Raw genomic sequence first — 14349 nt, 5'->3', positions numbered from 1 at the left:
ATGCAGGATGATGTTAAAGAGCTTACTTCTGATGTATCGCAAGGACCTAGGTTGCAATCCCTGCGAAGTTTGTCTACGCACCCCATTGGATAGGAATGAGAAGCTTCCAAGAGTTCCCACACATTTTATTTAACAAGTCTTGTTCAGGAAAACGTGCCCTTGTTGAGATGCAGTGAGCTGCAAGAAGCCCTTAGGAGTTTTTAACCACAAAATCAGTGCTAAACTGCTTTATGGTATTCCAATCTGGATCACGGCCTTTAATAAAGCAGTAGAACGAATAAAATACAGCTTTTAAAGGGAAATATTAGGGCTGCCAGCGTGTTTGCCCTATGCAGCTATATGCTTGGAAACCAAAGACTCCTACTGGAGACAAAAGCCTGGATTATAACAAATTCTGGTTATGTTTACATTTTAGGAGTAGCCCCAATAGTCTCATTGCATGCATGCTATCTGAACCCCAATTATCTGCATGGCTACTCAATATAGGGAAAAAACCCTCCATAATTGGGTTCAGTTTTGATGATTTAGTCTCCCTCCCGGAGAGGACTGCATTTGCTCTGATTCAACGACGACTTGTAGATATTGAAATGCAAGAACTCAGAAGCCTTGCCTCCGGTGGATGTTTCTCTTTGAAGCGGGGGGTCTCTTCTAGCGGAACCTTGGCAACGCATCTTTCTTGCTTGACTTCCCCTAACCTTCGCAGAGCCTTCATGTTAGCTCGCTTTAATGTCCTTCCTTCTGCTGTGCTGCATGGGAGGTTTAAGAAAATTCCATAATCCAACAGGTTTTGTGGTTGTGGTTCAAGGGATATAGAAAGTACTGAACATGTTCTGCATTGTACATTTTACTGTGATATTCATGCCATGAACTTAGATCCTCTTCTTTGAAATCATGAGGGACAATCTAATGGCGGCAAGACTGTCTTCCTATTGTCCTGTCATAACCCTGAGATTATTGAGACTGTGGCTAAATATCTGTGCTGTGCTTCTGAGAGGAGAGGACTGTTTCAAATGTTGGGGTTATATATGTTTTCTCCCTTGCTGATTGCGCACATCTATGACGTTATGCCAATAAAGGTTGTTGTTGTTGTTGTGAGCTGCAGGACTTGACTCTCAATGAATTAATATTTCTCCAAAGGAGAATGGCATCAGTTTGCATAGGCAGCTCTATGTTGCCCCGCTTCCTTTAAAAAACAGAAAGCCTAGCATTTCTGTAAACCACTTAGTATACCTTAAATTTACAAAGCACGGATGCTTCTCCCAAGATGCTGTAATTTAACACTTAATACATAAAGAATTTATCTGTGCTAGACCCTGACACCTGTTTTCGAAACAGTACTTTTACAGGCAAGATTAAGATCATTTCATCCAGACTTATGCATGTACTTTCCCCTTTATCAGCCATCCTAGTAGATACACTCAGCCTCTGAGACCTGTTCATTGCAAACCTACCTTCTGAAATTAGTGTGCAGCAACCAAAAGAACAGGGCTTTTTCAGTGATGGTGCCTCAGTTGTAGAACCCCCTCCCAACAAGACATTCACCTGGTGACTGGTCTTTTTAAGTTTTAGGCTTCCTTTTTTTATCTGGTCATGCTTTTTCTTACTAACATATCTGTGGATGACCTGGTTGAGATAGTTATACTGCCTTAAAAAGGTAAAAGCCCTGTGCAAGCACCAGTAATTTTCGACTCTGGGGTGACATTGCTTTCACGTTTTCACGGCAAACTTTTTACGGGGTGGTTTGCCATTGCCTTCCTCAGTCATCTACACTTCCCCCCCCCCAGCAAGCTGGGTACTCATTTTACCCACCTCGGAAGGATGGAAGGCTGAGTCAACCTTGAGCTGGCTACCTGAACCCAGCTTCCGCTGAGATAGAACTCAGGTTGTGAGGAGAGCTTAGGACTACACTACTGCAGTTTTACCACTCTGTGCTACGGGGCTTTTCACCCAAGGGGTAAGTGTTGGTTATTAGAGTAGGGACTGTACAGATAAACGTGTCAGGGCTTTTTGTTTATTTGCACCAACCTTTACTGTAGATATATTTCACAGTTTTACCCACTTATTATTTGAGCACTGTAAATAAACTGTTGTTGTTATACTCCTTGGGTCCTCGTGTGTCCTTTGTCACAATTAGGAGGTATCTATTAATGAGGAGGATACAGGGTGGTTGGGTGGTCTGGGTCCTTCCATACAGACCCTCAGCAGAGTGGTGGCAGCCAGTAGAAGGTCCTGCTAGGCCCAGCTGTGTGACAGGTATATTTTATGAAGAAGTTGCAACACACGCCACACTCTGTCTTCTGCCCATTCATTTGTAGTTTACCATGGGTTTGTCTGCATGGCCATGACACCTGCACAAGCAGGCAAATGTATACAGTCAAGCAGAGATGACCTCTAAGAACATGAACTGGGATCATTCCTCTCTGCCATGCGCCCAAACACACCTGGATGGCCAAATACCAATACACTAAAACACACTGCAGTGTCAGGAAAACCAGTTTTTATTAAAAACATATGAGTTGAGAGATATATATCATAGGAAAAAAATTATTTCAAATATACAGATACTATTGTCCAATTAGCCATTAAAGAAGAAAGAGAATGAAAACTGCAGTGAATAATTTCAAATCCCATCCCCTCCCACCTCCCATTCCACCCCCCCCAGCAGAGGTGGGGGGGAACAACCCTCTGACAACCTGAACTATCATAGGCATGGTTTTTCTCCTTCTTCAATCATGGCTAAGAAGTATCGAGGGGCGGTAAAATTAATTTTTAAACTCAAAAAGGCAGGTAACTTTGCAAATTCCTGTTGATTTCTTTTAATTTAAAAAAAAAAATAAGAACTAACAATCGTAAGTCACGTGTGTCCAGCATCTGATCCTCCCAATTAGGTCTTTAAAATAACATAAGCCATTGTGAAGACATTTCATTGCTTCATGTCAAAATCCCAGGACTTCTGAACAAAGTAGATATTTCTATCTAAAAGTACAAAAAAGGGGGAGGGCAGAAGTGAAGAGGGTGGGTGGGGGAAGGGTGTATAGAAGGTACTTCTCTTATACAGTTATATTACACAGAGCCGTCCCAGCAAACTCTTCGCAATCCTGGATGCCTTTGACTAGAGAGAGCGAAAGGAGGAAACAAAACGGCAAAGGTTGAAGTCACAACAAGCCAGACATCCTACGAAAATAAGTCTTACTCTGATGGGCCCTGCATTGTATTGGTTTCGTTTGTTTTTAACTAGCTCTTTTATACACGTCTGTGTTTTGGTTAATCCAGTGATTCTTAACTACTCTCCCTGCCCTCGTCCAAGTAATCTGCAAATCTTGGAAGGCATGCACAATGGGAGGGGGGAGATATGGGGGATTAGGGAGACCTTCTTTGCCCACTTTCAACAGCTTTTGACAGCTGCACAGAAGAGTTGGCTTTTATCCTGTACATTTCAGATAGCAAATTTCTCCCAAAAGTCCATTTAAAAAAGAGAGAAATAAGAATCACTACACACTAAGGAGTCAGCTGGCAGCCATCACATACGAGGTTCTCACCTGAACGTAGGCTTGAGATCCATACATCGTACATTTATGTCATTAATCCCCTTATATAAAGTTGCTGAGCTGTTTTTAAGTCTTTATTTTTTACTTGATGGCTGAGGGGAGAGGAGTTATTTGATTATACCATTGTTTACTTGGATTAAAAAGGTCAAGAACCACTGAGTTAATCAAAACAGTTCAGCTGGGCTAAAAATTAAAAGATGACCCATGGGCAGATAAGTGCAACCCGGAGACCGCAAGAGGAATAACCACCGAGGGTAAGCAATCCACATTGTTACAGGCCAAGATATAACAGAAGTCGTAAGCTCTATATTCGCTGAGACTTAAGTCAGGTCTTTTGTCTAAAAAGATGCATCTCAACACCACCCACTGCTCCATTTCTTTTATGGCTATTCCTTTTACCCTAATGCCGGTGGGCTGTCTACCACGTTGGATCTGGTTCTTGTTTTATTGGAGTGTTTTCAGTCTGCGCCGAATCTGCGTGGACCAAAAAAAAAAAAAAAGACATTACAGACTGATTGGCCCCAGGACCTGGGGAAAGTTAAAAGGCACAGAGACAACAGTTCAAAACTTGGCAAACATTGCCATTTGAGGAAAAGGAGGAACGAAGCTCCAACATGGGCTTAATTAAGAGGGTTGATTGTTTCCCAGGTGATCACAATTCCATCTTGGTGAAGCGTGGGGAACAGCTGCATGAGAGACAAAAGCAGCAGATGGAAAACGAGTTGCTATTTGGAAAAAAGCACAGAACCAATGGGAAACTACACTGTATGGCTTAAGAGTGGGGGAGGGGGAGGATTGGCCAAATACTCTGTGCCTGTTAACAGCGTGAGCAATGAAGCTACAAATTATATTTCCTGAAACTGTTTATCATCACTAAGCCAGCCAGAAAGCACTTTTGGTGTAGAAACCTAGAGCGGGGTGGTGGTGGTGGTGGTACTGATCTGTTCTTGGCTTTGTTCATGCGGAAGACACTGTTGTTTTCCTGCCATCAGATATTACACTTACCATCTTCCACGGATACTTCTACTATTTGGTCTGGTTCAACTGTATCTAAAAACATAAAATGAAGGTACATATTATTTCTGTGGTTTATAACTGCCTGTAAGTCCAAATGCAATCTCAGCTCTCCAGAAAGTGATTTAAGTGTCATCTTGTCCAACCTCTCAAGTAAGGAGAGAGCTCCACAAAACAAGGCAAAAACGACAAGATGTCCATCAGGGGGGAAATTCTACAACTCAGTTGTATGTTTTAGTAGCAACCCAGCTCATAGAAAACCCAACCTGTATCTGCTATGCTTCTAGTTTCACTTAATGCTTCTCATTCCTTTTTCAGCATTTCTGGTGTTTTAAAAAAATCTCTCGCCACTAGATAGTTGGAAAGTCTTAATATTTTTCTCTCTTAAATTATTTGCCCTCTAACCCAGGCTTGACTGCCATTTGCAGCTCCCTCCCCAACAATTTGCAAGAATAATAATAATCAGATAATCAGGCAATTGCAGTCCTTCCACCACTTCCTTCTGGGAACACCCCAAGCCCTGCCTAACCAATTCCAGCTGCAGACAAAGATGGGGAAAATGCAATGCTGACATCCCCGTTCCTGTCTTCTAGATTCAGAGGAGGACCATGCTGGGACTGCCGTCATCACTGCATGGTCCACTGGAACTCATGACTCCCTGAAATGTGTGAATTGCTTGCAACGCAAAAGCCTTGGCCACCTTCAGCAAGAAAAAGCAAACATAAAGGCAAGAGGGAAGGGAACAGCAGACCGAGAGAGCAGCTGAAATGAGTGGGGGGGGGGGTGTAAGGAAAAACAACACAGGTTTTAGAGAGGACAAATGGAGTAGCTTTTATGGCTACAGAAATAAAAATGGGAGAAAACTATGATGGTGCAATAAAAAGACAGGGACACAGAGGGAAAAGGTAGATTCAGGTGGCTAGCCGTGTTGGGCTGAAGCAACAAAGCAAAGTTTGAGTCCAGGGGCACCTTTAAAACCAACAGGTTTAATCCTGGGTATAAGTTTTCATGTGCATGCCCACTTCTTCGGAGACAGTGAAACAGACTTCCATGGCTATTACATATAGGCAGAGAACAAACACGCTTTTCTGCAGTCAGCATAATGTAGGCCTCATCATAAATCTGCCCAAGTGTCCCTCAGAGGGCTTTTCGTTGTCCATCCCTGCCTGACAAATGGAGCCACAAGGCAACCTTTCTCCTGCTTGCCTACTCCTATCTTGGCTTCTCCAAGCCCAATCAGACTCACAGTGGAGCATGCTGGTTCATCCGCTGTCTTACACAAGATGCCTATGCTAAGCTATCTTTCCTCTGCTTTCTTGGTCAATGGCTGTCAACAACTGTTTACCACCCAGCATGTACCTTGCACCACCGGTTCCGGAGCTGGCGCAGCTGCAGCTGGTGCCTCTGGTTCAGCTTTCTCAGCAGCTTCTAAAAGAAAGGGTAGAGTCAATGTTACAGTTTGTAACAATAAGGCCCTGCAGGAATAAGTATTTAGTATTTGGGGGAGAAACTGAATGTTGTTGTATCTTGCAAAATATTAGCCAACCCTGAACAATTTTATGTAGATGAATGAGCACGAAACAGTTTGGGTTTCTCTTTTGGTGCTCCCTTGCAAGCCAATCGTTTGTCATGTTTGCAAATGCCATTCAACCATCAGGAGGGCTGAATTTACGTTGACCCATCTGTCACTTAAGCAGAGGATATCTAAGCTGATGCGGAGCAGACAGCAGCCCTTGACAGCTGTTACATTCCTGGTGCTTTGCCCGTGCATATGGGATAAGCAAGCTACACCACAAACCTCCCAAGACATGCAATCGCCATTTCTTCTCAAAGAGGCAACATGTGGATTTTCTGCCTCAAGACAGGCATACCAGGGTCTGATACGCATGTCCCAAAGCTGGAATATAAGCACAGTGGCCCTTTTAAAAGTAATGCCAATAGTTTTCCACACACAGTCACAGTACCAAGAATGGCAACCATGTGTATCATTCATGACACGAACGCCATTTACATTCATAAATGATGGAGATGGTGTCTGGAGATAGAGAATTTTTGCAGCAGCATTCTCTTACATGTATTTATATTGTTCTACGACATGCCATTACAGAAGTTCTTTTCCCATAGGAATAAAAATGGTATGTGCGACTAGCAACACTCAATGCTATCAATGTGAACTTCAGAATCGCTACTATAAAATACTTACGGTTATTCATTACAAGTCCAGGGAATGGTCTGTTGGAAAGAAGAGGAAAGACATAATGGAACGCTTCATTCCTAAAAGGTATTTTGCATACATTCCAGAGACTAAACATTAAAATTATGCATAAACTGCATTAACTAGGTAAGGTTTGTATGTGTATCTATTTCTAAGGGACAAACATGCCCTGAAAGTCTGCAGACTAAGAGAAGCCCAGAGCTCAGGTTTCAGGACAGCTTGAGATTTCTAGAGGACACAGGTGCTCTTTCCTGGCTCATCATACGCCAGTTTCACCCTCATAGATTAATGAAAATATTCTTTTTGTTTTGAATGACTGCTGCCTTTTGGCAAAGATGATTCTGGAGCCAGCATCCTTAGTACAAGTATGAGAAACTAAGAACCCCAGTCTTTCATATCAACTGCCATTCTGCGTTGTGCTAAGTTAACTCACCTAAATTCTTCTGGGTTATGACTGGGGTGGGGATTAGCCATCTCATTCTCTTAGCTAGGTTACTCAATAAGTGGTTTAGTTAGAGACCAGAAACTGCCTGAGTGGTTACCTGGTATCTCAGCTGAATTCTGTTCCTACAAGGCACAAGAGACCCACTGCTCCATAAACCAGAAGATAGTAGCTGCTACTGATTCTGGTGTTTCAGGGATGGATTTAGGCCAGTGGCTAATCTGAAGTACCTAGACACTTATCAAATCCTATTTCTCGAGTGACCCACAAGAGTGATGGAGTAAAGATTCTCCAAAGGACTCTAGGGACTTCAAAGCAGGGTTCATTAAGATGTACAGATGAATTAAATGTATGGTGTAATGGCTAGTTTCTGACTTGGAGTTTGAAGACGGCAGGTTCAAATCCCCACTCTGCCATGGAAGTTTGCTGGGTGACCTTGGGCCAGTGATATACCCTTTCAAGTGTAACCTACGTGACAGGGTGGTCGTTCTGAGGATAAAAGGGATTGGAGGCAAACTAAATCAGGAATTTCCATTTCCACAGAATCCCCCTTCCTGCTGCAGATTCTCCTCAGATTTCCGTATCTCCCAGGAGCAGCAGTTGTGGGAGATAAGTGGGCTGGTGGGGCAGAAACTTCTGCTCCTGTGCATGCAAAGTGCTGTCAAGTCACAGTTAACTCATGGCAACCCCAGCAAGGGGCCATGAGACAAGTGAGAAGCAGAGTGGCTTGCCACTGCCTTCCTCTGCAGAGTTCTCCTTGGTGGTCTCCCTTCCAAGTACTGACCCTTCTTAGCTTCTGAAATCTGACAATACCGTGCTACCTTACCTCCCACAGTCTGCTCTTGGCACCTATTAACTGGAAGTACACTGTCTCTAAAGGTGGAGGTGGCATTGTTCATGCTGATCTCTTATGGCCATGGGTAGGCCTCCTGTCCATCCTCCTTCACTGTGTCTATAGATGCTGGGCACAGAGGCTATTGTCAGGGCAGCTTGAGATTTCAAGAGGACACAGGTGCTCTTTTCCTGAGTCACTTGCCTTAACCATATCTCAATTACCAGAGAAAAATACACGGCAGTTTCTTCCAGGGGTTGTTGAAACTCAAAATCCAATCCATTACACCAAGATGTTCCACCAAGCCTTTGTATAAGGACAATGACAGTTGTCATGCTGGCACCTTTTACTCTCCACCCCTTCTTGGGGGGATCCCCCCACCCCTGATGTGATGCAATGACTGAATAAGAGCACTTTAAAGACACCATCAGGGTTTGTAATTTTTTAATGTAATTGATTATATATATATGTATGTATGTATGTACATCGCCCTGAGCCTGGCGATAGGGCGACTCATCCAATGTAATAAAATAATAATAACCACACAAAAATTCCATGACTAACAGATACGTCCCTCCCGGCAAGACAACTAGGCATTCAAAAGCTACAGCACATATGCCCTGACCTGGATAGCCCAGATCTCGTCTGATCTCAGAAGCTAAGCAGGGTTGACTCTGGCAAGTACTTGGATGGGAGACCTCTTTGGAATACCAGCAGTCCGGAGGGCAGGGGCAGGCTTTATTTAGACGCCTCCATGAATATCCTCCAGGCTTCCAAGTAGGGGTCAGTCACCAAAGGCTGTCATGACTTCCACTTGTGCTCACACACACACACACACACACAAACATTTTTAAAAGTTACACCACATATAACTGAAAACTGAATACCTTATGACAGTAAATTTGATGAACTCTGCTGAATCCAAAATCTTCCTCATGGAACTGATTTCAAGATAGCTGGGAGCTTTAAACGAGACGCCAGGTGGCATTCCATCCACCACCACACAGCCAGGGTTGACGGTGATTTTTCTGTATGGGACTTTCACTGGGTACCCCATACCAATGGCTTCCCCTAATAAGAAAGAATCAAGAGATTTAACTTACAGGACAGCTCCAAGGTTACACATAATCGATGGAATAGAAAGTTATATATATGTGAGCAGAAACTGTGCCAAAGAGAACGCACCGTTTACTTAAACGAAACAGTGACAGACCACCCTAATAGGCAACATCAAATTCAATGGAGATATAATTTTGCTGAGTCACTTGGATCCAATTCATTGTTTAACTGGCTCTCAAATTGTGATAGTTTGCATTCTTTCAGCACGTGCTTACGGATGAAATGGACCGAAATCAGAAACTGTGCACTGAACTGGATTAACAAGAAATACATGGGTGTAATCTTGTACAGCACTTTCCAGTTTACTCAAGAGCAAGATGACCTTGGACGTAAGGCAACCCCCATTTTTAAAAAAAAAGTATACAATATCAATATCACACATTTATTGGCATAACAAAAGGTATACATAAAAGCAGATGACCCCGAATTTAAGAAGACCCCAATAAAAAAGAGCAGGCAATGGTCTAAACAAAAATTTTATTCTATCATGATTGACATACAATATGGATAACCCAGAGAAGACAAATCAACTGCTTTCCCTTTTGTGTATCTCAGCCTCCTCATAATTTTCTGCACTGTCACTGTCCTCAATTTCTTCATCGCTTTTACTGCTTTAGTTTTCAACATCTTCAAACTCTTCTAACAAAATAAACTTCAGCACCCTCGGAAACTGAAAATACAGAATTTCTTAAAACTTCTGATGATAAATTGTGAAGTAACCTGATCCCATGCAGTTTTAATCCGCCAACAAAGTAGGGTCACACTAAGCTTTTTTAGCTTCCCTGTAGGGGGTGGAGCGTGATTCCCTTTTATGGGCCTATTCTGCATACAGAGACTTCAAGCGGCTCCGAAAGGGCTTGCTCACCGCTTCATCAAGCTCCTGCGGCTGTGATGCAACTCCTCCTGGATATGACCACCAGATCTGTGTAATTTCTCAGACTGTATTCTTACTTTCTGGTGCCAGACGTTCTATGCATCTAGGACAGTGGCCCCCAACCTTTCTAGCACCAGGGTCCAGTTTTGCGGAAGACAATTTTTCCACAGACTGGTGGAGGGGTGCTGGTTTTTTTGCAACCCCAGGCTGACCCCCCCGCCCCTGCTCCCATGGGGGTCTTTAAATGGGGGAGGAGAAGACTGGGTCTGTTTCTGCCACGTCCATGCTAGGTGGCCAACTGGCAGAGGTTCAGGTCACAGCAATGCTGCCCCTTCTGCTGCCTCTTTCATCCGCCCGGATCCCAGGAGGGCAAACGGGGCAGCAGGGCTGCTCTGCCTCACTCTGCAGCCTGGTTGCTAACAGGCTACAGAGTAGTACTGGTCCGCAGTCCAATGGTTGGGGACCCCTGATCTAGGATAAGCTTTGCTCATTTTCTTAAGAACACCCTGGTTTCTCATTCCAAACAGCTTTCAGACAACTCCAACATTACTGTAATGTGCTTTTTTTTGTCCCTGAGGATTTCACTGGGACAGGATTTGTGCCTAGAACTTTTACAGTGTAATTGGGTGGCACATCAAAGGATACTGGTGTCCCATCTACATCATCTATTTAGCTCAGGGCGTAATTGTGATTATTATGCAACCCAGTCACCTACTTCTAGAACTTGATGAAGTTTTCAATTTAATTAGAAGACCACATCTGTCAGCAAAGTGAAGTTCTTCACATCGCAAAGTGTCGTTTGTATGCACCATTTAAAAAGGTGAAGGTGAGTCCCCTGTGCAAGCACCAGTCATTTCCGACTCTGGGGTGATGTTGCTTTCACATTTTCAAGGCAGACTTTTTACAGGGCGGTTTCCCATTGCCTTCCCCAGTCATCTACACTCCCCCCCTCCCAGCAAGCTGGGTACTCAGTTTATCGACCTCGGAAGGATGGAAGGCTGAGTCAACCTGGAGCCGGCTACCTGAACCAGCTTCCGTTGGGATCGAACTCAGGTCATGGGCAGAGGGCTTCGACTGCAGTACTTCAGCTTTACCACTTTGCGCCACGGGGTTCTTATGCACCATTTACTGGCCTTGAATTCTTGCTGTGGAATACACTGTGCTTGCGCAACTTGTGCTTTTACTTTTAATGATTTCCCATGGAACGGTTTTGCATCTCTTCTTTGAGCACGTACCAATTCTACAACTCGATCTTCCCAATTTCTTCAACTTCCTGATGGCTTCCTCTTTTGGCATGCTGAATAATTTCCACATACGAGTTAACACATAAACATTTCTGCTTTGTTTCCATCTTCTCATGTTTGGCTCTGTCCCATTAAATTTCCTCCCAGCATCACTATTGTTGGTTTCTTCAGCATACCTTACTGCCATGAGTTTAAACCATGTATTGTAATTTTCCCTGGTATTTTTTTTTTAATATGGGAGCTGCAATTTCAGAATTAGAACTCAAGAGAGACTGCAAAAAATAATAGTGGAACTCTGTACAGAATTACGTACAGGATACCACTGAGGGGGAAACAAAGGTGGAGCTTGCATCCTGATTGAGAAGCCAGCCCAGGACATGACAGTGCCTAGTTTCAACCTGATACTGCTGTAGTTCATGCTGTCAACTGAAGACAGAACAATCAAGCAATGGCTGTTCTCCTGCCCTTTCTACTGACCCCAACATATGAGAGTGACATCCAAAAGTAACACATTCAACACTTAATACATCTCATCTCAAGTGGTTTTACAAGTGAACAACGTCATCTTATCTTTAAAAGGAGAGCTAGAAGGACCAGTTTCAAAGCTGGCAACTGTCCCAGTTTTAAAAAGTTGTAGGAAGCAGCAAAACAGTCAGTCCCCATCTACAATAGTTAGCAATGCATCCCTTCCGTCTCCATACTTCCGATCAGCTAGCCAGACAGGCTGCATCAGGCATTCTGTTCCTGCCAAGCTCTATGCCACATGAGAACTCCAAGCCTTTCCAGAGCTTGTGTACTGCAGCAACTGTGGCCACTAGCCTGACTTCTGCAAGAGACAGACAGACATCCCACCTGTGGCTGTGGCTGACGGGCAGGAAAAGGTGCCTTTTCTGCCTTAGAGGCCACTACGTCTGAGAGAATACAGACCCATTCCTCTGCCACAAATGGCTTGTTGGAGCACCACTCCCCTTTCTCTCCAAGCCCTGTGGTAGATGAAGGCATGGTGACTAAGAACAGCCAAGTCACAAAACTCAAGACTCAGCTCATATGCTGAGAAGGCCAGGCCATGGAGATGCAGAGGGATGGCCTCACTAATGACCTCACCACCCAGTGAAGTCTGCCAGATACCTGAGTTGAAGAGGAAACACCCACCACCACCATTTTACAGAGTCATAAGTGTTTTTGAAGGTCATCTTGCTTTTGAGTCAACATGGTAACAAACTGGCGTTTCTAAGTCAAGGGCCATAATTACCAAACTTCCGACTGAAGAGGTCATTCACTTGCTCTCTCAGCTGTCGGGCCTTCTCTACTTTGGAAGTTCTCTCATCATCATCTGCAGGTTTCAAGAAACAATAAGGATTTGAGGCAGGGATGATTCCATTTGCAGCAGATGCTAAGTTTGCAGATGACACTAAATTGTTCAGGGTGGTGAGAACCAGAGAGGATTGTGAGAAGACGACGATGACGACAACATTGGATTTATATTCTGCCCTCCACTCAAGAGTCTCAGAGCGGCTCACAATGTCCTTTATCTCCCTCCCCCACAACAGACACCCTGTGAGGTGGGTGGGGCAGAGAGGACTCTCACAGCAGCTGCCCTTTCAAGGACAACCTCTGCCAGAGCTATGGCTGACCCAAGGCCATTCCACTGGTGCAAGTGGAGGAGTGGGGAATCAAACCTGGTTCTCCCAGATAAGAGTCCGCACACTTAACCACTACATCAAAGTGGCTCTCCAAAGGGATCTGTTGAGGCTGGGTGAGTGGGTGTCAACGTGGCAGATGAGATTCAATGTGGCCAAGTGCACAGTAATGCACATTGGGCCCAAGAATCCCAGCTACAAATACAAGTTGATGGGGTGTGAACTGGCAGAGACTGACCATGAGAGAGATCTTGGGGTCGTGGTAGATAATTCACTGAAAATGTAAAGACAGTGTGTGATTGCAAAAAAAAAGGCCAACACCATAGGAACATAAGAGAAGCCATGCTGGATCAGGCCAAAGGCCCACCCAGTCCAACACTCTGTGTCACACAGTAGCCAAACATTTTATATATATATATATATATATATATATATATACACACACACACACACACATACACACACACACACACACACTGTGGCTAATAGCCACTGATGGACCCCTGCTCCATATTTTTATCTAACCCCCTCTTGAAGTTGGCTATGCTTGTAGCTGCTACCACCTCCTGTGGCAGTGAATTCCACATGTTAATCACCCTTTGGGTCAAGAAGTACTTCCTTTTATCCGTTCTAACCCAACTGCTCAGCGATTTCATTGAATGCCCACGAGTTCTTATATTGTGAGAAAGGGAGAAAAGTACTTCTTTCTCTACTTTCTCCATCCCATGCATAATCTTGTAAACCTCTATCATGTCACCCCGCAGTTAACGTTTCTCCAAGCTAAAGAGCCCCATGCTGGGAATTATTAGGAAGGGAATTGAAAACAAATCAGCCAGTATCATAATGCCCCTGTATAAATCGATGGTGCAGTCTCATTTGGAATACTGTGTACAATTCTAATCATTGCACCTCAAAAAGGCCATTATAGCATTGGAAAAAGTCCAGAAAAGGGCAAATAGAATGATTGAAGGTTTGGAGCACTTTCCCTATGAAGAAAGGTTAAAACGCTTGGGGCTCTTTAGCTTGGAGAAACGTCGACTGCGGGGTGACATGATAGAGGTTTACAAGATTATGCATATATATTATTTATTTATTTATTGGCCATATTTTGGCCAGTTTGATGTAGTGGTTAAGTGCGCGGACTCTTATCTGGGAGAACCAGGTTTGATTCCCCACTCCTCCACTTGCACCAAAAAAATAAATAAATAATATATATGCACAATCTGGCCAAATAATGTTGAACTGGATGGGCCATTGGCCTGATCTCACATGGCTTCTCTTATGTTCTTAAGGAAGGAAGGAAGGAAAACTGGCTCAGGTCAATGTTAGGTGGTTTTCTCAGACGATGCTCCACTCACCAGCTCTGCTTCTCCCCCTCCTTGACAATTATGGACATGGCTGGTAATCACAGCTCTAGCCTG

The 14349-nt window shown here is 43.9% G+C and overlaps 1 protein-coding gene across 19 annotated transcripts in view; it reads right to left on the bottom strand.

The window, feature by feature from the left end:
• Positions 1–2482: 2482 nt before the first annotated feature.
• Positions 2483–14349, bottom strand: part of LOC132586679 (general transcription factor II-I-like) — an 86224-nt gene continuing 74357 nt past the window's right edge. For 18 of the 19 annotated variants that reach the window (XM_060258705.1, XM_060258707.1, XM_060258710.1 and 15 more), the window contains 5 exons: positions 12541–12621; positions 8939–9122; positions 6766–6794; positions 5922–5990; positions 4531–4598 (listed from right to left, as the gene is read on the bottom strand). In XM_060258705.1, coding sequence (XP_060114688.1) covers positions 4537–4598; positions 5922–5990; positions 6766–6794; positions 8939–9122; positions 12541–12621 — 425 coding nt within the window. In that variant the 3' untranslated portion in view covers positions 4531–4536. Of the gene's footprint in view, positions 3113–3947; positions 4023–4530; positions 4599–5921; positions 5991–6765; positions 6795–8938; positions 9123–12540; positions 12622–14349 lie in introns of those variants that run through there. The other variant, XM_060258724.1, reaches the window with a different exon arrangement.

This window comes from Heteronotia binoei, chromosome 18 (assembly GCF_032191835.1).
Source record: "Heteronotia binoei isolate CCM8104 ecotype False Entrance Well chromosome 18, APGP_CSIRO_Hbin_v1, whole genome shotgun sequence".
NCBI classification, from domain to species: domain Eukaryota; kingdom Metazoa; phylum Chordata; class Lepidosauria; order Squamata; family Gekkonidae; genus Heteronotia; species Heteronotia binoei.
This window is presented reverse-complemented; position numbering and strand designations above follow the sequence as displayed.